Consider the following 23121-nt stretch of genomic DNA (forward strand, 5'->3'; position numbering starts at 1 on the left):
CATATATTTCATATTATAGTTTTACTGAGATGTTAGAGCATGGAAACTGATGGTCACTACAACTGACAAAAGTACAAACTCTTTTATATTACCACAGAGAGGCAGGAAGATAGATAACCCCTAAAAAGAAAAATGTTCCGTTAAGAAATCATTTGCATCTTAAGTAAGAATGAGATTTTTAGAAGATCGGTAGATTTTAAAAATAATTTATGACTTTATCCTTCTATAAAATCTGTTTTAGAAGTATTTGTAAATATATATCCTGTACGAATTGCAAATCATTAGCCTAATTCTGATGCAGCTCCTGTTGTATATGAGGAAATGCCAGCTTGTGAAAAAACACCAACTCAGGGCAAAAAGAGTTTTCCATTTAATAGATAGATAGACAGATAGACAGATAGATAGATAGATAGATAGATAGATAGATAGATAGATAGATAGATAGATAGATAGATAGATAGATAGATAGATAGATAGATAGATAGATAGATAGATAGATAAGATAGATAGATAGATTAGTAAGCATGACTGGAAACATTTTTCCCTTTATCCACAAACTTTTAATTTACACAGATAGTCTGTAACTAAAGTAAGTAAATAAAAAAGAGGTATCTTAGGTTCTAGAGATGCATCTTTAATTTTCAAATATGTTTTTGAGCTATGCTCTTCTTAATCAACAGTAGTATAGTGAGAGTACAGAGCCATGGGTTGTTTTAATATAATTATCACAGCAATATGCCTTCCACCTTCAGAAAATGCTATACTGTCATTAGCCTCATCAAAATAACTGACAAATTGCTACCACTTCTTCTTTTATATTTTAAGAAGTTTGTTTTGAGATTTTAAATTATGGTTTTATAATATTGAAAAGGACTGAAAATATACAATCCTTTAAGAAAAATTCTATAGCACTTATTTTCTTTTAAATAATTATAATTTGTTCAAGTTACATTGCTGAATATTAAAAAGGATATGCTATACTTTTAAAAGTTTTGTATGTGTAATGTAGGAGCTGTGATTGATATATCTCTCTATGAATAATGAAGATTTTAGATTCGTAAAATCTGTGAATCCCATTAGAAGGAAACTACAGTTATCCTTGCTAACCCACAACAAAAGAAAAATAGCATTTCACTTTGGTTCTCAATACAATAATTTTAAAAGACTGAACAGTACTTTTTTTTTTTCCCTAGCTAAATATGATCACAGATCCATTATGTATGTGAATGAAAGCATCTGCTAAAATATAAAAAATGATTCTTTATATAAATTGAACTTTTTGTACTTCTAGTTTAACTGTTTCTTTACCAAAAGAGTTTTATCTTCCAGACTGATAGTTCAGCAACAAATCCATGGCAATAGGCTGAAGATGGAATCTTCTTGAGTTAATGAGTCTGTCCTTGTTTTTAAAAAGCAACCACCTGACCATGTCATACCGTAATAGAAAGATGGGCTCTCAGGTACTGATCAATGGTTCAAAATCAGGATAAGGCCAACTATTAAGGAAAAACACAGTGTGAAGCAGTCAGCATTTTGATGATCGAAAAGAGGAGAGAAATTTTTTAGAAGCATTGACCCTTGGAACTTCCAGTTATTTTGGCCAGCTGGCAACTTTTGAGAATGATTTCTCTGTTAGTTTTATATGCCATCATTTTGACAAGCATTACAATAATGTGCTCAAATTATTGTTAATGTAGCAGAATAGAAAGGAAAATATTCAATGCTATTAATTCAACAGGCAGAAAGTAATCTGAAAGAATATTTATCACTGTGTAAATAAGCATTGTCATTTCACTGCATGTGGGTCTTTATTAACTGCAATTTTTATAAGTAGGAACAAGGCAATGCACAAGAGTTTTGTCATAAATTTGAAATGCTTGTGATACTGGTAATATTTTTACCTTGAAATCTTACATAGGTGGAGTCTAGAAAAAGTTCAGCTGATTGAAATTAGCAGAACTAGCAAACCAACCAACCGGCCAAACTGAAAGGCTCATTTAGAATTGTTTCTCTGATTTAATAAAAGAGTAAATCCTCACAATAAGCAAAGAGAATTGAAAATTAAAACTTTATCACTTATAAAACTTCAATATTGTGTTGGCAGTAATGATTAGGACAGCAAGCCCTCAAATGATGGCTCTGCTAGAGAACTATACGAACTCACAGAGACCTGAAATGGATTATTTTGTTAGTTTTCAGTAATGCAGTGACTGCAGCAATTGTGCAGAGACTGGCAATTTGAGGCAATAGCATTCACCTATGTAAGCAACCACAACAATAAATTTCATCCCTCTAGAACTCTACCCTTCTGTCAAGATATAAGCAAAGAGCTATGAAGGATCTATACTCTACAAGAAACTTTGTTACATTTTCTGAAATCCTTCCAGAAGTGAATATTCAATATCATTGAACATTATAAAGTTTGTGTATTCCATTTATTTCACTTCACACAGCAGAAAAGATTACAGATATTTCTGTTTTCCTGCTATTTCCCCTTTTCCAAATATAAGTGGGAAATTAATTGCTAAGATTTAACACAATTAAATTATTTAGTGTCATGATAATAATAGTACATTGGACTGTACTTGTCAGTTTCATTATTTATGAGTCCACAAATACAGTGTTTGTATGTGCATGCATGTGTACTTTTTTTTTTTTTTTTTTTTCATAACTGATTCCATTAAGTCAAAATACATTCTTTGCTGAAATCGTAAGGGATTTTATTTGGACTGTAGGATATTGTGCTAATATTGGTAGTGCTGTTATTTTATTAAAGTCCTAAACAAAGGTTCTGCCCCTGGGCATGAGGGCACTGAAACTCTGTGGAATATGTCTGCCTTAGCTGATCAAGTGCACTTCACACAAAACGTTTCCAGAAATCTTTAATTTTGTTATGGCTAGAGGCAACAGTTATAATTGGGCCACCTGAGAGTATAATTCATTCAACTATTAGCAGAAAAATAATCAAACAAAGTCCACTTTTTACAAGACACTGACTTGAGGAAGCAAACTACAGCTTAAAGAAGAGAACGTGTGTATGAAAATGTGTTTCTTTATGACTCCAAATGTATATATTTTGGATTTTATTGTTAAAATGTTAGAGAAATTGAAACATAAAATGGGTCTGAAATCCATCATTGTGGATATATACAGTGACTAAAGAGGAATTTTTTTGTCCACTATATTTAGCTTTCATGTAATACTGTTCTATGTATAATGAGGCAGAAAGGTACACAAATTTTGGTACCCCTAATGCTGCAATACTATTCCATAAGCAAAAATGTCAATAACATGATAAGAAAGCCTTTTTAGAACAAATCAATTTGTGTTTCTTTTGTATAGTTGGTTTTGTGATTCTTTATATGTAAAACTGTAATGATAATATTTGCACCCTGTTAACCTTTATTATCAAACATCATCTGTATGGCAGCCCTCAAAATCTTTTGGTGAGAATGTTACTTCTCACCTGCTAACATTTCTCTAAAATTCTTTACAAGCATTAGATTCTAAAATTAAACTATCAGTTCTATATATTATTAATGCCTTTCTGCACAGATATTGCAGACTAACCATATTATAACTTGGTCTGTTATTTTTTATTAATGACTGGCCTGTAAAGTTGCATTACTGAGGATTGTCTTCAGAAGGAGAGCACCCATGATGTTGGCACTCAGCAAAATCAGCTCTCCATATGCTTATTCCAAGATCTAGGTTAGATTCTACGCAGAAATTATTTCAGCAGTCCATCTCTGTATGATGTTGTGAACCACTGAGGAGCATAAGCAAGTTTTTCTGAGAAGTTCTAATACTGCAACTTTGCACTGATACAGTCTTGCAAGTCTGGGGTTTTTGCATGTGAGCCTAGGTTTGGGGGGCTTGGGTTTTGTTTTTTATTTATTTATATGGCTGCTTATTGATTTCAGTTATTAACTTGGAATGAAAATAACTTTACCTTTTCAATTATCACGAGTTGGATGTTATCCTGAAGATTTTCCTTACATAGGAAACCTCTTAGATTAGCAGTGAATAATTCTTCATTGTGTAGAGCAGCATAAAATGTGCAGTACAGGTGATGACTCTACTCTCCCTTTCCAATATTGCTCTAAATGCACAACACAGACAATCTTGGGACATTTTAGTAGCTTTAGAATCAGAATTGCGTTCTAAGACTGCCCTTGGTACACCTATAGGAGGAGTTTTTGAGATCAGTAGGCAGTCTTGTAATTCTTCTTAGAAGAATAGTAAAGGAGTTATCTCAATTAAAAACAAAGCTTTTTAAAGCCCCTTTATGTGCCACTTGATATTCCAGTCCAACAGATGTCCTGGACATGATATCAACTAAAGGCAAGTTAACTAAAAGTCAGGAAAGTCCTGTTTAGGAAAAATTCTTAAGCCTCTGTTTCTGTTCCTTATTTGTGAATGAAGCTATCAGTCTCATTAAAAAGAAATGACTAGTGTGACTGATGGTTTCAATTGGAATCTCTAATTTATCTTAACGGCATTAGGAAAACTTGACTCCCTTGAATTTAATAAGATCTTTCCTAGGAAACATAATAGAAGCAAAAGGTAAAGAAAAACAGATTCTAGCCCTCCAGCATCAGTTGATATTTTTAGAAATTCTGGATTTTAGAATCTATAAATGAAATAAAACAGTGCTGAAATTAACACTAGAATTCTGTCCAATGGTATGGCACATTTAAAAGCAAAACCTAAAAATTATCTAGTGACTATTTAACAGTTACTGGAATTTTCCATGAGAACTTGTGGAAGATGGCTGTGGCAGATATAAGTAAGTAGTAGCAATCAGACTGGATGAGTAAGTCTGGCATACCAGATCAAAAATCTGAGTGATTTTTTTTCTGTTACTAGCTTATTAATTGGAAACTGTAGTTTCAGTTTATCCTGAACCTGAAAAATTAGCTCATAAATGCCAGTTAGTTTATTCTGGGAAAAAATACTTAGAGACTGGAGGAGTTTTTCAAGCTTTCTGTTGTAAGTAGATTATTTTACCTAAAGGAGAGAAAGAATTTTGAACACTGATTTCCCATTTTTCTCAATATTTCAACCACGTTATGCTTATACCTAGTGGAGCGAGATTGAAGTCTTCCAAGGAACCAAACTCCCCAAACCCTTTTGTGAATGTTCCTCCGCTTCAGATGGGCTAGATGAGTATTCATGTTCTTCTTTCCCAGACGAATTCCTAGTTATCACGTGAGGAAGTATTCTTTTTCTCCAGTGCAGATAATATTTAAATACTCTCTGCACTACCGCACCATCATCAGAAGAAGAAATTAAGGGAGTCCCAACCCAGATAACATTTGTCACAAAGTCAAGTAAATTCTCCTGGAAAATAGGTGAAATGTGCAGATGTCTTTAAGCAAAAAGGATTCAACATTGTGATTTCTAGGTAACTCCTTTAATTGAGTTAAAAGGAGATTATATAACTTGATCCTGCCAGTTTCTGTAACACATCTTCTCCTTTTTTTAATCTATTCTTGGCCTGGAATAAATTTTTACTTCAGCAAGAAAAAAGAAATTTCAAACCAATCTTTGTCGTTGTTTTCTTTTTTCTGTTTGATGACTAGAATTCACACAGACCTATTACTTTGACTCTTAATGATAAGGACTGCATTATTTCAATGTGTTAAAACATAATTGAGGGGCTATTCAAATTCAAATGAATGATTATGTATTAGATAATCTAGTTTATCTTCAGACAGTAGTCTTTGTTTTGACAACTCAAAAGATGAAGATTAATGAAAGTTCTGTGGAAAAAATATAACATTTTAAAAAATATTAAGATATGAAGATTTTTAGTTTTCATTCATTGGACAAGATTGTTCAAGCTCAGAAGGGAAAATTGCTCTGTTTGTGTAATGAAATTATTTTGGGAATGGCATTCAGTACTTATTTCTTATCATCAGCCAGACTGCATCTTAACAAAGAGACAGAAGCTTGTGTTCTAATGGTTAGGCATAAGACTTCTTTTCATCTTAACCCTACCATTAGAGGAACTAATGACAAGGATACTGAGGGAGTTGACTTAGATATTACATATTAATTAACAAAGAACAAAATTTTGATTTCTCTCTTTTTCTGTCTTTTAGATAGTGAAGTTTTAGTCCAATACTGCAGAAAGTTTTAAATACTAACAGTATTATACTGCTTTAGTGCTTGACCCGACTTTTCTCATGGTAAAAGAAAAGCTTTCAAAAACTTCTGCTAGGGGATCATTTGTGGCTTAACTGACCACATTTGTTTCTCATCCTGGGATCCATGTCGTCTGTTCCACTGCCAAATAAGATCCTTTTTCTCCCTCTTCTGTTATGTAATCTTACATTGAATTTATTTTGTCCAGCATAATTTTTAACTATTTGCTGTTACTTTCTTAGATTTACATTTACTCTTAATTAAAAGTTACATATAGTTGATCATTTATCATGAGGCTTGGTAGGATAAGTTTTCCTCTATCATGAGAGTAAACTCAATTTTTTAAACTCAGTTTCTTTATGCAACTGTTATGTTTCCAAATATATACATAGGATTTATAATTACTTTGCTGTTTAATACCACTGAAGTTATTGTCTAGGATCAAACTAATAATTTAAATCATTCATTTAACACTCCAGAAAAATGCAGAAAACCTACTCTTCAGTTTTTGGTCATAAATAGCTGATTTGGTCAGTGTCACTTCTGCAATGATTTTACCTGCCTTCTGCACATGCATGTTTATTTTGAAACTGTATTTGTCACTCGATACCAAAAATTTCCTTCTGCTTAGTAAAGTAGTAATAGCAATCAGTAACAATTGTATTAAGTACTATTTTATCTAGTAGTAATTGTATCAGAAAAATCTTAGGACAAATGTCTAGTGCTAGATGGTTTACCATAGATTTCTTCATAGGTTTTAAGACTAAAAGATCTGTCTTCCTGAGTATCATCGGCCATGCTATCTTGCTTGTTAGACTTGTAGTAAGTACATTAGCTTATACCTAGCTAGACTGTAGCTCCTGTAAATGTGTTCTGTCCTGAGTCAAAAACACAGGGACATAGAGATCGTGTCTACCAGGACATGGAGATCATTACCTATCTTCCTGTGGTTGAACATCATCTTTGTAACAGATTTACCATATTACTTGTTAACCTGTAACTGAAAATCTGCTTATAATATTGGCTCTAAAGCCATAATATCCATGCTAATCCAAGAAATAAAGCCCAACGTGTATATGTCAAATTATAATAAACTATCTACTAGTAATATTTGCACATATCTAGTAGATAAACAATATGTCTCTTTTAAGCTTCCCATTAAAAAAAGAGTAGAATGAGCAACTGTCTGTGGTAAGCATCTTTGTTGTAGCTGAGTTAAGTATTAAGAGAAGTCTGTGGTAGTATGATAGATTCTACCATGGCTCTCTGCACCACAGATCTAAGGATATGAATCTTTTGACTATTTTTGAATAGGCAAAAAGTAGCAAATACTGCTACTTTAGGGGATTCTTCCCTTCCATGCAATATTTCTGTGAAGTGTTGCTGAGAGTATTCAGCTATAAATATCAGATATTTTGGAGAACTTGTGCTATCTCTGATTTCATTTTGATTTATTAAAAGTCACTTCTTGTTTTTCAGCACTGGAAGATGTTACTGTAATGTAGTAATTTGCCAAAAGAGTGCAGTTTGTGCTATGAAGAGAAGTTAAACCAGTTTTCTATCCAAGTCAGTCTCAGCTAAATGAAACTTCCAATGAAGATTGAGTGTTTCTATTATCGAAGTAGAAAGACTGGATATTAAACCTTTCATTTATCCTTGTCATTGGGTGCAAGCACTGTTCAGAAGGATGTGTTCCTTGTTATCTTTTAAGGACAAAAATATTATTAGATACTGTGGTCACTGTGCTTTAAAATATTATTCCCAAGGTGGATCTTTGTAATGGTAGTAAACATTTTAGTGTAGTTTTTTGCTTTTGGCATTGCATGTGGAACACCATTGCAAAAAAAGCGAACTATGATATCAGTGGTACATCCTACTGATCTAGGTGCTTCAGTATTTGCATGTAGTACCACTGCATTTTAAAATGCCCAAGTGTTCAGCAAAGATTTCAGAGAGAGCTACCTAGGAGTTATGGTCCTTAGGTTAATCTTTTATTTATCTAAAGGCTGAAGAGAGCTGTCTACTTCTGTGATATGAGCTGCAATCATCTTAAAAATAATTGACAAATGAATCCCCTCACAGCACTGCAATTGTAAAGGTGTTAGGTTTATCTAGGCTTGTCTGATTTTCTTGTCTAATCAAGAATAAAGGTGTTACCTTTGATGTCTAAGATTTAGAAGGGACATACCAGACACGACAAGCTTGTATGTTTTAATTATTGCTCCCACTATTTCTGCCCACAAAACCCTTTGTGCAGTGTTAACCTCAAACCAAAAGGCTAAAATAAAAACTTCTGTCATTGATATATGTGAGAATATGCAGGACTTTAACCTTTGGAAAAGATGACTTATATTGGTAAATGGTAAAATGTTAAATTGATCTACCTGCAATATAGAATAGGTTGCATTCTTTTCCCCATGTTTAGTCATGTTATCTCTTATTTTTCATTGTCAACCACATTGATAGCTACCATATAGTGCAAGTTAATTTCAGTAAGGTTAATTATGGAGTAAGTACTTAGTATGTGTAAAAGTATCATAACTATGCCATAAATTAATTAATAGATTTAATCAATTTTCATTTTCCAAGGCCAAGAAAATCTTAAATTTCAAACCTACATCTGCTTGAGCGAGTTTGAATAAATATGCTTCTATTTCAAGATAGAAATCTGTCACTCTGGGCAGCACTTCCTTAAACAGTATGACTTTTCTTTGAATAATTAGGTTTGGGGCTCTGTGAGTGGCCAGCATAGTCAAGCACAGAATGAAAATAGTTTAATGGATTGTTAAATATTGTTTTCTAAACAAAGGTGCTTCCAAATGAAGACTATTTCCTATTGGCTTTCAGATGCAAGTAATCAAACAGTATTTGCTAGAATGTTATATAAAACTTCTCCATTTACAATAAAACTGAGGTGTGGGATTTTTTTTATTCTCTAGCAGAACATTACATTCTGTATATTTGTTTAGTGATAAAAGCACACAAACTTACAGTATCAGTGAGAAGTCCAATCCTGCAAGTCCTCTCAGGAGTCCAGAGTTCAATTATTCATGTGCGATGTTGCCCTTTTTATTCACTTTTTGCACATCAGATTCCTTTCTTCTATTACAGGTGAATGAAGCCACAGTGGAGCAGCTAGTGCAGCAGTATCCACATATAACCTTTAGTACTGTACTACAGGATTGCAAGAGGACATTGGAACGGGCTTATCAAATGGGCTGGACACCCAATATGTCTACTGCCTCCTAACCTCCTATACCAACATGACAGTTCCACTCTGCTGTATTCAGTAGATCTAATGGGGATTGCAGAGGGTTCACAACCTTTCATATGATGCAATATAATTATGAGTTTACAGAGGTTACAGTAAAATGGCAAAAGCTGTACACTGACTTTAATGTACTGTACAACTAAGTACTAATATTGAAGCAAAACTTAGAAATGCATCGTGGTTTTGTTTGCATAAAAGATATAAAAGCCTGTGGGCAGATTTCTTGAAGTGGATTCCTACTAGTTCTCTGGATAGTTTGACTTATAGAAGATTTTAAGCTTGTTTTCCTCTGTTTACTTTGCCTTGGTCATATGTGTTTCCTTTGATTTGTAAATGGTAACTCAGTGCTAGCACCAGTGCAGTTGATCAACAGACACCTATGTTGAAACTGGGAGCTAAACTTGATGCTTATTATTTACTAAAGCTACCCCAGCAGTTTTAAGATGCACAGTAATAAGAAAATCTATAAAGATTTTCTAACAAACATTTTTATAATTACATGAATCATTATTGTAAACAGAAATCTCTAGTAAATTATGATTTTAACAAAATGGATATTTAATGGACAATCTTACTTTTCTTGCTATCACTCAACAGAATTGATACCTTCATTCATTTTGTTTTGTTTAAAATTGGAGATGCTGTAGAGATTTCCAGATCTTTCCACCTTGCTATTGAGTTCACAGTGCTTAACCTAATTCTGATAACCAGTTCCCACTTCTTAAGTCAAACAGTAATTGAATACACAACCTATCAGAAATAAGTTAACAGACAATTTTTAAATATTTGATTGAAAAATTACTTCTTTTTTAAGTGAACTTGTCTCCCCTGACTGTGCTGTTATGTTGCTGAATTGGAAAATTCAGATTAAGGGATGTCAGTCAATAACAGGATTCCTCTCATTTCCTGTGTGGTTGCTCTTTTACAACGGATCTTACAATGAAAAGAGTGCTTCCCTTAAGAAAGACATCTAAACATGAGTCCCATTGTGGGTATCATTTTGTAGGATCAGATGCTTCATAATACAATGTATGCAATAAAATACCCAGAATAAATACATAAAGAGATTAATTTCCTGTGTGTCACATTGTATTCTAAGGAGTTAAATTTGACCAGGGGATGGTGAAAATACAGACATTGCAGCTTCAATTTGAAGTTGGATTAACCTTTAAAGTATTACCATTTGGTTAAGAATATTTTAGGTGTGTCGCACTGGATATTTGTTTTTCAAAGGTTGCAGCATTTTAATCCAAAGTATGAAATGCTTAAGCTTCAGCTGAAGAGTTGCCATTATTGTCAAAATGTTTTGCTAATCCAGAAAGTCTAATGCAGCATAACCTAGAAGCTTGTTTAGTATGGCTGTATAACTCTCTGTAAAACTGTTTGTTGATTTCAGTAGCGTAATTTTTACAACAGAAACGTCAGCTCACAGTAATTCCAGTTGAGAGTGTTGAATGTTTTCTTATTAGAGTTTTCAAAATGGGGATGAACTACTTTCTCTGGAAAAAATATATGGTAAAGTTTTTGCTTTAAATAAGTGGTAAATATATGTGAACATGTGTAATGCTAGGCTTTTTATTTACTCCAAAATAACAATATTTTCAGAATAAAACTGATGGATTATATTGCGGATATAGTACGGAGTCATAGTCATTTTTCATTTACTGTCTTTTTATGAATGCATTAAAACTATTCACACAATTTGTAAGTTTCTATTTTTTCGTGAAACCTTTGATCTTGCAATGGGGTTTAATAAAATAAAGAAGAAAGATGTAGTGTCTTCTCTTTATCTGTGCTGCTAACTGTACTTAGACTGAACAGAAAGACTGAAATCTCCATCCTTGAATATGCAGAACTCATCTGGACATAGTCCTCAGCAAACTGATCCAAGCTGGCCCTGTTGTGAGTTTGACTAGATGACCTCCAGAGGTCTTTTTCAATATGAAATACTCTGTAACTCTAAGGGTTCCTTTATATATTACTGATCTAGTTGGTCATCTCTTTTCAGTTCTGCCATTAAGTCACTTCCAGTAGTTTTGCCTTTTACTGGCTATTCATCTCTCATTTTTCTGAACATACTAATCTTTATAGAACTGAGTGTGGCTAATTAATTTCCTTATCATTTACATAATTTGGAAGTTTATGTGATATAAGAATTCTAGATGGAAATATGTTCTTCTAGCTGCAGTGTTGCCACAGAGAGCTCTTTAATTTCCTTATAATAGATCAATGTTTCCTAAGTAGTTTTATAGGAATAAATAACAATGTTGCACATTCTTCAATTTTTGAAATGGCATTTAGGGGAAATACCATTTAGGGGAAAAAGAAAAACTATTGCATCTTGTAAAAAGAAAAATTACCCCTCTTGTCTCTTACTCAAAACTTACAGTGGATTCAAAAACTCACATGCATCTTACATGCTGGATTTCCTAAGTTTCCACAGGCCTACTTTACTGACAAAATGTCTTTGTTCCTTCAAGATCTTTGTGGGAACCTGCCGTTACATAGGTAACCTGTGCCTCAGCGTTTATCTTATCAAAGATGTTTCTAGACCAGAGGAGCTGGGCTTGTTCAACGTGCAGAAGAGGAGGCTAAGACAAGCTCTAAGTGCATTCTTTACTGAGCAATAGGTGGCTGCAGGAAAAAAAGACTGTTAGCCTTTATTTTCTGTCATTCACCCTTCTAAATGCAGGTATAATTCTGTTTTAATGCTACTGAAGTAGTTCACTTGGTGGTCACTCTACACATCTCTCGTCACTTAGAGATGATGTGGAGGAGAGTGTCATCACACAATTTGTCACATGAGGGGAAATAGCTACAATAGCATTTCACATGCAGTTTCAAATTCACTCTGCCCAGGCTCCCAGGTTAGTGGGAGGTTTGGTGAATTGCCAGATCCAAGCTGGCATACCCCCTTTCTCAGCAAGTGCTCTCTGTATAATGCTAGGCAGCTTCTAGTCATCTTTGAGCAGGTACAAATTTAATTGCTGTGAAAAATATAGATAAGAATAAACTGATCCCCGTATGGCCACAAGTGGCTACTGGGAGTGACTTTCAGCACTCTTAAAACCTTTATCCAAAGGTCTTTTGTGCTACTTCCACAGCAACTGGCTCTGCTTAACCTTCAAATCGCAACCATTGGCCCAGAACCCCACTGGGTTCACTTGCAGAAAACATTTCTTCCCCTGTAGGTTCTGCAAAAGAGTTTGAGCCATTCTTGATAGTTTCTAGAACTATTAGACTTACCAATCTATCTAGCTGGGTTTACAAAAACAGTATTTAGTAAAACAAGTTGTAATCACTTTTGAATGATAAAATAGCCCAATAATAGATAATAGAATAATTAAACAACAGCTAATTTTTTCAGGCTCTCGGCTTCCACATGAGATCACTGATATCCATCCAGATTCTCCTCAAGAAATAAATATGGCTTTGCAGATGCTTGAGAAACTGTGTTGATGACAGGAATATAATGAAGAAAGGCAGCAGGTCATGTACACAATGGTTACATGAAAGCATAACAGAGATGCAAAGCAAGCTTTTTAGGAGGCTGACAAGGCCCTCTTCAGGTGATGTGATTTTGAACAAGAAAAGGAAAAGGATTCATATCTTACAAATAATTTAGGATAGGATAGGATAGGATAGGATAGGATAGGATAGGATAGGATAGGATAGGATAGGATAGGATAGGATAGGATAGGATAGGATAGGATAGGATAGGATAGGATAGGATAGGATAGGATAGGATAGGATAGGATAGGATAGGATAGGATAGACTATTTCAGTTGGAAGGGACCTACACTGATCATCTAGCCCAACTGCCTGACCAGAGCTGACCAAAAATTAAAGCATGTTATTAAGGACATTGTTGAAATGCCTTTTAAACACTGTTAGGCTTGGGGTATCAGCCACCTTGCTAGGAAGCCTGTGCCTGTGTTTGACCACCTTCTTGGTAAAGAAATGCTTCCTAATAAAATAATGCGTTGCAAAATAACAATTGTAAAGGTACGTGTAAAAAGGCTCTGATGATGTCTAATCTTGTAAATACTCGGATTTATATTTTAAATTGAGGGTTTATGCTGATCATTTATGAAACTCTGCATTAACAGAGAGTGACTTTAAAGCAGATCCATTTAAAGATTCCATTAAAATAAAACTGCTTAAAGCAATGTTACTTTTTTTCATCCTGTAGTTGTTTTTCTCCCAGTCTTCTCCATGAGTTACCTGCTATATTGGCAGTATAGGTGACTGAGATTTTATTTTAAGTTCTCATAAATTTAGAAGCAGAGTTATCAACTTTTTTCAAACCACAGGAACCCTGGGAGATGCTCCAGGTTTGAGCATGCAATCTCCCATGGACTGGCACCACTTAAAAACCAAATTATGCTTTGTTAGAGTAGTTGTATTTTGCCAATCTAAACAGGCTGAGTACTTTGTGAATTTTTGTGACTTCTAGTTTCTACTGTTAGGGTTCAGGGGTTTTTTATGAAAACCTGTAGAAAAGACATTGACTGAAGATGTTACTCTCTTCCATCTTCTCACCCTGCCTTTTTTTTACTTTTAATTTCTTTGTCTTATCTTTCTTTCTTTGGTTGTTGTGTAGGGAAATGCAGAATAAGCATATTATGTCTGTCTTAAAAATGTTTATTTGACAAATTTATGTGGTAGTGCCCATATATGATAGTGTTTTATAAGATTACAATAAATGTAGACATTTACAAACGTACTTTTTTTCTTCAATTTCACTGGTTACAGAAGTCTGCTGACCCTTTAAAACTAGAACTGAGTCATCTGATGAGAAGAAGTAGCACTAGCTGTTGGATTACCATATGCCTGTTAGTAACATAATTTCATTGTACAAAAGTATATCTGAAATTATCTTGTATCAGTATTGTACTTTAGACTACAGAATATGATACAAATTGTTTAAAATAGGGGCTTTCTGATTTTGAAATTTTTTTTTATAAGGGATGGAAGGTGGGTTTTTTCACTTTGTGTAGACATTGATCACAAGACATTTATTCTTCATTGAGAAATATGTGAAAACTCTGTATTTAATTGGTTTTCAGATTGAGGGATAAGAATTGGAAAGAGCTCATGTTTGCCAAAATCTTGGATCAGGTTTGCAAGCTAAAAAAACCTGAGGCCTATTTCAGGTTAGTAACAAAACTTTTAATAGTTTGATTATGTGGTGTTTTCCTAGTTTTGCTTCATACATTATAAACAGCTCCACTGGTTAAATTGTCTGTAGTTCTACTGAGGAAAGAAATAGACATTTAACTGCAAAAGTCTATCAAAATTAAGCTAAGGACTTACTGGTAAATATTTGTTTAAGCTCCCAAATCCCTGTAATCTCTTATGCTTCAACTGTTCTTGAGCTACTATATCATCTTTTCTCTGTTTCTAGTCAGTCTCACCCTGGGAGGTAGCATTGAGCTGACAAGTGGGTATATGCAGAGCAAAACATTGAGCTTCACAGACAGCTGCTTATTGATTAGACAAATGCACTTTTTTTTTTTTTTTTTTTTTTTGAGAAAGAGACAGAAATTCAGAAATATTTAGTGCTGGATATCATGTCCGAAGCAAATGAAAATTCCATGTCATAAGACAAAGATGTAAAAATTATATATATCTATATATATATATCATTTTTTTTGTAGCTGTAAAGTTTTTTCTATATCTCATGTTCATAGGACTATATTCAAGCAAGAATAAAGTAAAATACAGTTTCATAAGTACAGATCAGGATTATTAGGCAATGGGAAATACTTCTGAAATTTCACTTCTGAGTTGTTTATTCTACAGCCAAGAAACTCTAGGCAACTGACTATCTCCACTAAGTATCTTCAACTAAACTACAAGCATCAATAACCTCAGGGTAAGAAACTTATATGTGAAATATCTAAACATACATGACAAATATCCACACTTCAATCAAATTGAATTATTATTTTGCTGTTGTGTTTCCATGATGTTCTTTGCTTATACTCTTTCAGGAATTAAAAAACATAATATCCTATTCTTGAGCACTTCTACTATGCTTGATCTGCTGCTGCAATGCTGCAGGTCAAAAAGGGGACTGAAGGACAAAGTGAGTAAAGAAAGCAAACCGTTGTGTGACTGAGATGTTCCACGACAGTTAAATTAGAGAACCCCAACTTTTCATACTACAGCATGAAATATCTCATCCTAACTTCTCATACAAATGAAGTGGGCTGTTTCTCCTTTTGGTAGAGAAAGAAGAATAGAAAATGGGGACAGTATTAAAGTTAATTACAAAAATTCACTGGCTGTTCAGTGAACAGTGTTTGTACCAAGGGTGTCTGACTTGCTTTTAGCAGACAGCTCATTATTTTATGGGGGTTTTTATATTTCCAAGTCTCATTTTTCTCAAAACTCGGGTGATTAAATCATTTGAGATTTCTTACCATCCTGTGCTTGGCTTCTTGCATGTATTGACCACAGATGTAATCACCGTAGAAGACCTGAGTTGCTGAAGAAAGACAAATAGCTCATCTGTTCCTCTGTATCTTTGTCTGTATTAGGCTCAGATTAACATGAATAAATAGGCTAAATCTCATCACTGCAGCTGTGGTTCTTGATTGGAGACACTTTCACAAACTGAAATAAGGTAGTACTGAAATAAAGGTCTGTGTAACAGCTGCATCTCCACAGTTGTTAAAAAGGAACTCTAGCCAAATTTTTTTTTATTTATGTTTTGGGTTGGTTTTTTTTTTATAAAGGCTATCAGGATTATGTAAAGAAAATCCAAGTGTTCCAGCTTTCTAGAATTTTACTAATGGGATTATGCTTCAAATTTATATCTGGGAAAAAAATCAATGATAAGAGCAAGATGAACTGTTTCCACTTCCATGCTCAGGAAGGTCTCTCTGTATGTAGTTTATGAAAAGTGTTTGTATATAAATAAACTTTAGATGTCTTAAAATTAAAAACTTTGCAACCAGGATTATTGGGCATTTCCAGCTGCTATGAAGTTATAAATGCTTCTGGCTTGAAAATTTCATAATCTCATGCTTTCATCCTCTACCCTATAGCAAAATACTACAGCCTTTGGTGTTTTCAAAATACCAACTGTTAGAGAAAGCTACAAGTGACTCCCAGTGAGCAGTTAACTTGTCCCAGGTGTCTTACTCTGGCTTCTCCTTGAATCAAAATCAACATCTCAGTCCTTACCTTTAATGGACAAAAATACTATCTTCATGATGTTGTTTCAGTCTGTGGTCACCTCTCTGGACCACAGTAAAGCTTGTTATGTGAAGCATGGTCTCTGAACCAATATAAACTAAGTAGTTCTCTGCACTAAGGGATGACTTTTTTTCTCTAAAATAGGAAGCAAAGTAGTATTTATATACAAAACAAAATGCTTCATATCCTTTCCTTGGAGACAGTTGAGAAATGAAGTGAACGCTAATCACCTTGCCTGGTTCTTTGAAAGATGATCAAATACTGAGGTGAATGAGCAAGCTAGAAAATAGAAAAAAAAAAATAGTTTTCTTGAAGACAAGCTTGCTACAAAGGAGGAATTTGCTCTCTGATTACAGAGCAAATGCACCTGGAAATCTTTAATGGCAACAAAAAAGGTTGTAGCTAACAAAAAATTACTTTTTAATAACCTTCCAGAAGTGTGAGGAGAATTCAAAAGTCCAAATGCCTTCATGATCTTGCCAACAGAACAACAAGGGAAAGGTTTGTTGATTATAAGTTTTCCAATTTTACTCTTTTTTATTAAAGAAAAATAGGGGCTCAGCAATTAATAAACACTAATATATATTTGAAGCAACAGAAGTCATGACTGCGGAGTGTTCTGACCAATTTAGTCTAAAACAGCAGTAAGGCTGAACTGGAGTATAAAACAGGTCTGAAAAACAGGAGATACAGCTTCGCTCTGGTGGTGGCACTTGACTAGGCACTGTGTATTTTTCAGCACATGACATTAGTTTCTGTGGTTACACTTCTGATAACATCAGCAGTGCCAGGAGCACTGCTGGGCTGTCAGATCACCCCAGCAGTCACCCGAACACTCTTGGCCCATGTGTACCTATTCTCTTACAAACAAGTTCGGTGTTAGTGATGCCCAGTAGCCATCTTGTTAGGCTTCCTGTAGTAATCCCTGAGTTAGATTCCTTCTTCCTGGGGGCAGGAAGGTTTAATGGCACAGGCATGCATTGTCCTACACCCATCAGCCTCAGCACCAGAGAGCTAGCTGTCCTGGGCGAGTCCAATTTACTCATACAGACATCGCCTGAATGGCTCATCTGACATTTGCAGATCACGGTTACCTGTCAGAAGCTGCTTCTCTGCGTCATGGGTCCCAAAGCACAACCCTGGTGCTGTCCAGCACTGTGCCCCAGAGCATCGGCTGGCTGCTGCAGTGGGTCTCACCCACTCCACTGCAGGGCAGCAACCCTTTCCCAGCCACCCAGTGGAGAAGAGGCCAGGGAGAGCCCCTCGCCAGGCCAGGTGGAAGGACCCCACTGCACCTTCAGCACACAAGTAACCAAAGACCCACCATTCATCCTGCTTCTCTCCACACTGCCAGTCAGTCAAGCAAGGGTGACTGTGGGATGGAACAAGGCAGTGAAGATACTAAGGCAGGCTGACACAAAGATTACAGTGATGAGGAGGTGACATCACCATGAGGGCTCCTGGATTCTTGCAGAGGAGGAAACTGCTGGTAAGCCTGTAACTTTATTCCCACGGCTTCTTCATGAATTAAGCTTTCCTCCTCTGTAGCAGAAGTTGTCACCCATTCCCCCTATGGTCTGAATGAATCACTATTGTTTCATGACAATTTTTGAAAGTAGAAATTAAATTAAGGAATATTTCTGTACTCAGTGCTTCCTGCAACAGTGCAGGTATTGAAGTTTTTTGCTAGCATAAAGAGCATATGACCTGATGGCCTTTCTGTTTGAATATATGCCGTTTCCTTTATGTTCTCTTGTGTGTGGCTTCCAAAATAGTTAACAGTAGGAAGACTGTTTGTATTGCATTAGCCAGAGATAGGAGAAAAATGCATTTATGGATCAGTGTAATCCAGTCATTTGTTTATGGATGCAAAATCCTTTGGGGACTGTCACAAATTCCCAGCTGTCCGTGAGTGCTAGATTTTACAATTGCATCTCTGAGCTATCTGCAAGGCGTGTAAAATATATAGCCAGGCAGCTCCCTCTGACTTTGCATCTGCAAAGGCTTGAGAACTATTCCAGCAAGAATGAACAGTAAATTAAGCTCAAGAATTTTGCCTGTGAAAAATTTGCTTCTGAAAAATAAAGATCTTGGGTAAATCTTCCACAGGTGAAAGCCTCTTTAGCAGAGATAGAGCTGAGCAAATATAAGCAGCTGTTAAATACTGAAATTATTACCAGTCTTCAGAAATTTACTTTTCTGACCTTTGCATGTTTGTGAGTGTGTTTACCCATCATTTTTTAAGTGAAGTTCTACTGATAGTCTTGAAACCTGGATAGAAATATTACATCTGAATTAATTAAAAAAAAAAAAAAAAAAAAAAAGCCATCTAACTTTCTTAAATATTCTACAGTTCAATATACCATAACATAAGATTTGGTACTTGGCAGAAACAAAGATGCCTTGTGTAGGATCTTTGCCAGCATGACATATCTGGAAGTGGCAAGGGCAGTGTTAAAGGAAGAGAAATTCTGCATAACTAAGACCAGCCCATCTGTTTGCTTCTAGTCTGGGAGGTTGCCCAGACTACCTGGATGAGAAAAGTGTATTTCTCTAGTATGAATGTGTGGGGACATGAACTAGAAAACAAAAAAACCCTTGGGACAACTAACGACCGTAAATAGTAACTCCTTACATCATCAGAGTGTAACAGATTACTAATGGTATTAGACAAAATGGCAAGAATTTCAAAAGCTTCTGTGTGACTTAGGTGACTAAGTCCTTGAGGCATTTTGGAAATTTGACAGAAGATGCCCATATACAGTTATGATAAAAGCCATAGAAATTTCTCTCTCACTCTCTTTGTAAATCAAGCCTGCATCAATAAAAACAAAAATAAGGACTTCCTTGCTGCATGTACATCTGCCCTTCCCTCCCCTTGTTTGATGATGACTAAACAAGGGATGATTCTCTTCCCCTGCCAGAAAGCACAAGTAAAATAAATAAGAAACAAATGATACATAGATTTTTCTTCCTTTTAGGATGTCTGCAAAACAATCAGCCTAATTTACTGGAAGCTACACTGCAAAGACCGTTTTTTAATTTATTGACTTGCCTAGAGTCACACCTGAAGTTTTTTTAACCACAGTCTTTATTGTTTAAGGCTCAGTTAAACCCACTTCCAAAACTATTGTTACTATGTTAACATTTTTATATCAGTAAACTAAAACATAATACGAAGAACATTTCTTTGTCATTACATTACATTAATCTATGTACTTACATATGTGTTAATGAGATCTATCATCTTAGTTACAACTTGTTCTTGACCCTTTGCTTAGAAAATACATAGTGTTAATCACTAAGTACACAGCATTATCATTTGTACTAGCATTAGTATTAGTGCTAATACTCAGTAATACTGGATCTTCTTTGTAGATGAAATCACAAAGCATTAAGATCCACCAAAAGATTTCATAAAAGAGTAGAGCTGCTACCCTTCTATTTTAAGCAAACTTTGAGCTTAGTATTTAAACTAAAATGCTATTAGACATGTAAGATATATCTAAAAATTGTGGTGTCTATGGTGGATTCTGAATAAGTAATATATCTAATATAATTATATATTATATTTTATATGTCATATATTGTATGTTCTATATTATATGTTATAATTATATATTATATAATTATAATTATAATATATAATTATATATTTTATAATTATATATTATATAATTATAATAAGTAATAAGCTGGAATCACTAGACAGTAATGTGCTATCTCTGCCCTTGGATTAATGGATCAGGCTTGAAGGAGTGGAGGGGGGCTAACCATTTGACGATCCTTCAAAATAGAGATATCATGAATTTGGGCCCCTCTAACATCAGTTATAGTCTTAATACTCACACCACCTTGGAACTTACCTCCTTATTCCCCTAAATAGGAATTTGTTCCTCTAAGTGTACATAGTTTGAGCTGAGGACCTACAGACCACCAAAGAACATTAAAGATCCACAAGCATAAGGGTGTCTACTATTCAGTCGGACTTGAGTTCTGTCATTTTCTGTAGACTCTGAGGAGGATGAAGTTTTTGAAGCATGTGAAAAAGTCACTGGAGAGAATAACATTTTCTCATTGAAAAGCATATAGCTTTTATAAAGTTCTTGGTGTTGAAAAGAGCAACAAGGTCTTCCTTAGGTCAGTCAGAAAGAGAGAAAGGTGTTAAATACTACTTTTTAACAAGTTTCCAATGAGACTTAACAGTGGCTTATAAAAGAAAAAACATGTAGAACTTATTTTCACTCCTAAAATAATCGCTGGTGGCAGTGCAAGACACAGTAATAAAGTAGGTATTTAATATAAATTACAGTTAACCTTTACCTTAATTCTTCAAACCAAGAACATACTATTTATCAGAAGAGAATTTTTTTAAGTGCTGTTTAAGCAGTTGATTATATTTTTTTCCATCAAGAGCTGTTGACACTACAAGAAGAGACCTTCTAAATTTTATGCTTTTTTATATTTTAAGTGGTTACAGAAGTAAGTCTTCTTCCTTCCAGTTTTTCTAACAAGCACAGTAGAAAATCACTTAATCCCTTCTACATAAAAAAAAAAAAAAAAAGAAAAATAGCTGTTTGCTTCTGCCATCTTCCTAGATGCAATCTCTTCTCAATGTTCATGTTACATGAACAATTTTTTTTTTTCTTCTTTTTCAAAAAAATTCACTACCACTCATTTCGGTATTCCATTCTTCATTTCTTGCTATGTTAAATGTATTTTTGTTTCTCAGCTTTGATCTATTCAATAGAAAAAAAAAAAACAAACTATAAAACAAACAGAAAAGAATCTGGTGTAAAGACTAATTCCACCAAAATCAACAATACCAAGTATTCACCAGCAGGATCCATCACATCATTACACTCACTCCAAATCAATAGCAGACAGACTACTGTGGCTACTGGGACATTTTCCATGAGTTTGTTGGTTAACAGAAATCTGTGTTACTGCTGGTACACATATATTCACTGAGAATTAATCTAATAAATAATATTGCTGGGCACTTTCACTGTAGCACCTATTAATCTAAAATGAGTCTTGGCACTTGAGTTTAATTTATAGGCCACATTCCTGCTGCTTTTTCTGCTCAGTGTCAGAATCATTCACTTCAGACTTCAAATATAACAGGTTTTCAGGAAAAAAAAAAAAAAAAAAAAGGCCAAATCTTTTGTTTTTGAAACCTTCATTTAATAACATAGTGAAGAAGGAAAAGCAAAAGTTCTCTTCTCCAGCCATCTGGGGTTCAATCTCTACCTTCTAAATTCTGCTTTACCTATCTTCAAAGTTAAATTTGTTTCATCCCTTGGATTTTTTTACCATCTTCCCTTCCTATCTTATTCCGGCTCCACACACAGTACAGTAGTACTTTTTCCATTTCAAACTTCTCTATTTCGCTTTGTGGCCTGTGGCTGTGAAAAAGGGCACAGTTTTATGTTCCTAATGGAATAAAAATGATGGTGTGCTGCTTTTTACTACCATTTCTTCATCCCCCCCAAACCAGAAAAACAATAGACCTTTGCCTCAGAGAAATTATAGTGGAAATGAATTTGGCCACATGTAATGAGAAGATCTTTTTTTAACTGCACAGCCCTTCCTCTTTCCAATCAAAATTTTAAACTGATCTTTCTATAGCATTTACATTGATAAGCAAGTGTGCTTTTTAATAATTTACCCATGTTGCTTCAAAGATGGGGGGGAAGGACTGGAAGTTTAAAACACGAAGGAGAAAAGTTAATTTAAAGTGATGTTTGGTAAAAAGTCCCCTTTGAGATCCTGTTGTGTAATTGAACAGATTAAGCGAACTGACAGTAACTTCACGGTATGCCTAAGTGGAGGTCTCTACGGGTCAACTCTCGGATCTTGTGCCGACACGTTAAACAAGTTTGTCAATTTTCCATCAGATTGATTTTTCTCACAGGTCTGGAAGCCTCGTCTCATTTCATCTTATTTCCACAGGGGTTCTTAACATCGCAAACTGCCATTTACTTTTGTCTCAAAGCGTGAGGAATGATTTTTATCTCCGAGTGGCAATCACGGCAGGCAGCTCCAGCTCTGCTTATAATGTCGCACATTGTCCTCCCTCACCAACTGGGGTTTCTTTTGTGTTTTCCCCCTCTTTGGGAATGATGTGGATTTTTAGAATACATTCAAAATAATTATTAACAGAATGTACTTAGGGCAGATGTCTGTAGTCTCTGAAGTGAACAAAAAAAGCAACAGAAACCATGGGTTTTTTTCTTTGCAGTTTTCAGCATAATGAGAGGTCAGCTTAAGAAAATATGATGTCTTTGGGAAGGTCACGGGGAAGAGTATTAACCTCTCTTCACATTTCCATGTCTATTATCCCCTCCTGTTAATGTCAAGGGAAGTTATGTGCACAAAATAGAGAGAGCATGCTTCTGAATAGGTGAATGCTGCTGAAGATTATAATGGTATATATTTGGATTAATTGCACTAATGACAAGATATACTCTTACTCAACACCAAGTTAAACA

The 23121-nt window shown here is 34.8% G+C and overlaps 1 protein-coding gene across 2 annotated transcripts in view; it reads left to right on the forward strand.

Annotated features, from left to right (window-relative positions):
* FBXL17 (F-box and leucine rich repeat protein 17) overlaps positions 1-11184 on the forward strand; it is a 292438-nt gene extending 281254 nt beyond the window's left edge. The window contains exon 10 of one of the 2 annotated variants that reach the window (XM_042787630.1): positions 9262-9351. In XM_042787630.1, coding sequence (XP_042643564.1) covers positions 9262-9269 — 8 coding nt within the window. In that variant the 3' untranslated portion in view covers positions 9270-9351. Of the gene's footprint in view, positions 1-9261 lie in introns of both variants that reach the window. The other variant, XM_042787629.1, reaches the window with a different exon arrangement.
* Positions 11185-23121: the final 11937 nt, after the last annotated feature.

This window comes from Tyto alba, unplaced genomic scaffold (assembly GCF_018691265.1).
Source record: "Tyto alba isolate M040663 unplaced genomic scaffold, T.alba_DEE_v4.0 Super-Scaffold_13, whole genome shotgun sequence".
Classification (NCBI taxonomy): domain Eukaryota; kingdom Metazoa; phylum Chordata; class Aves; order Strigiformes; family Tytonidae; genus Tyto; species Tyto alba.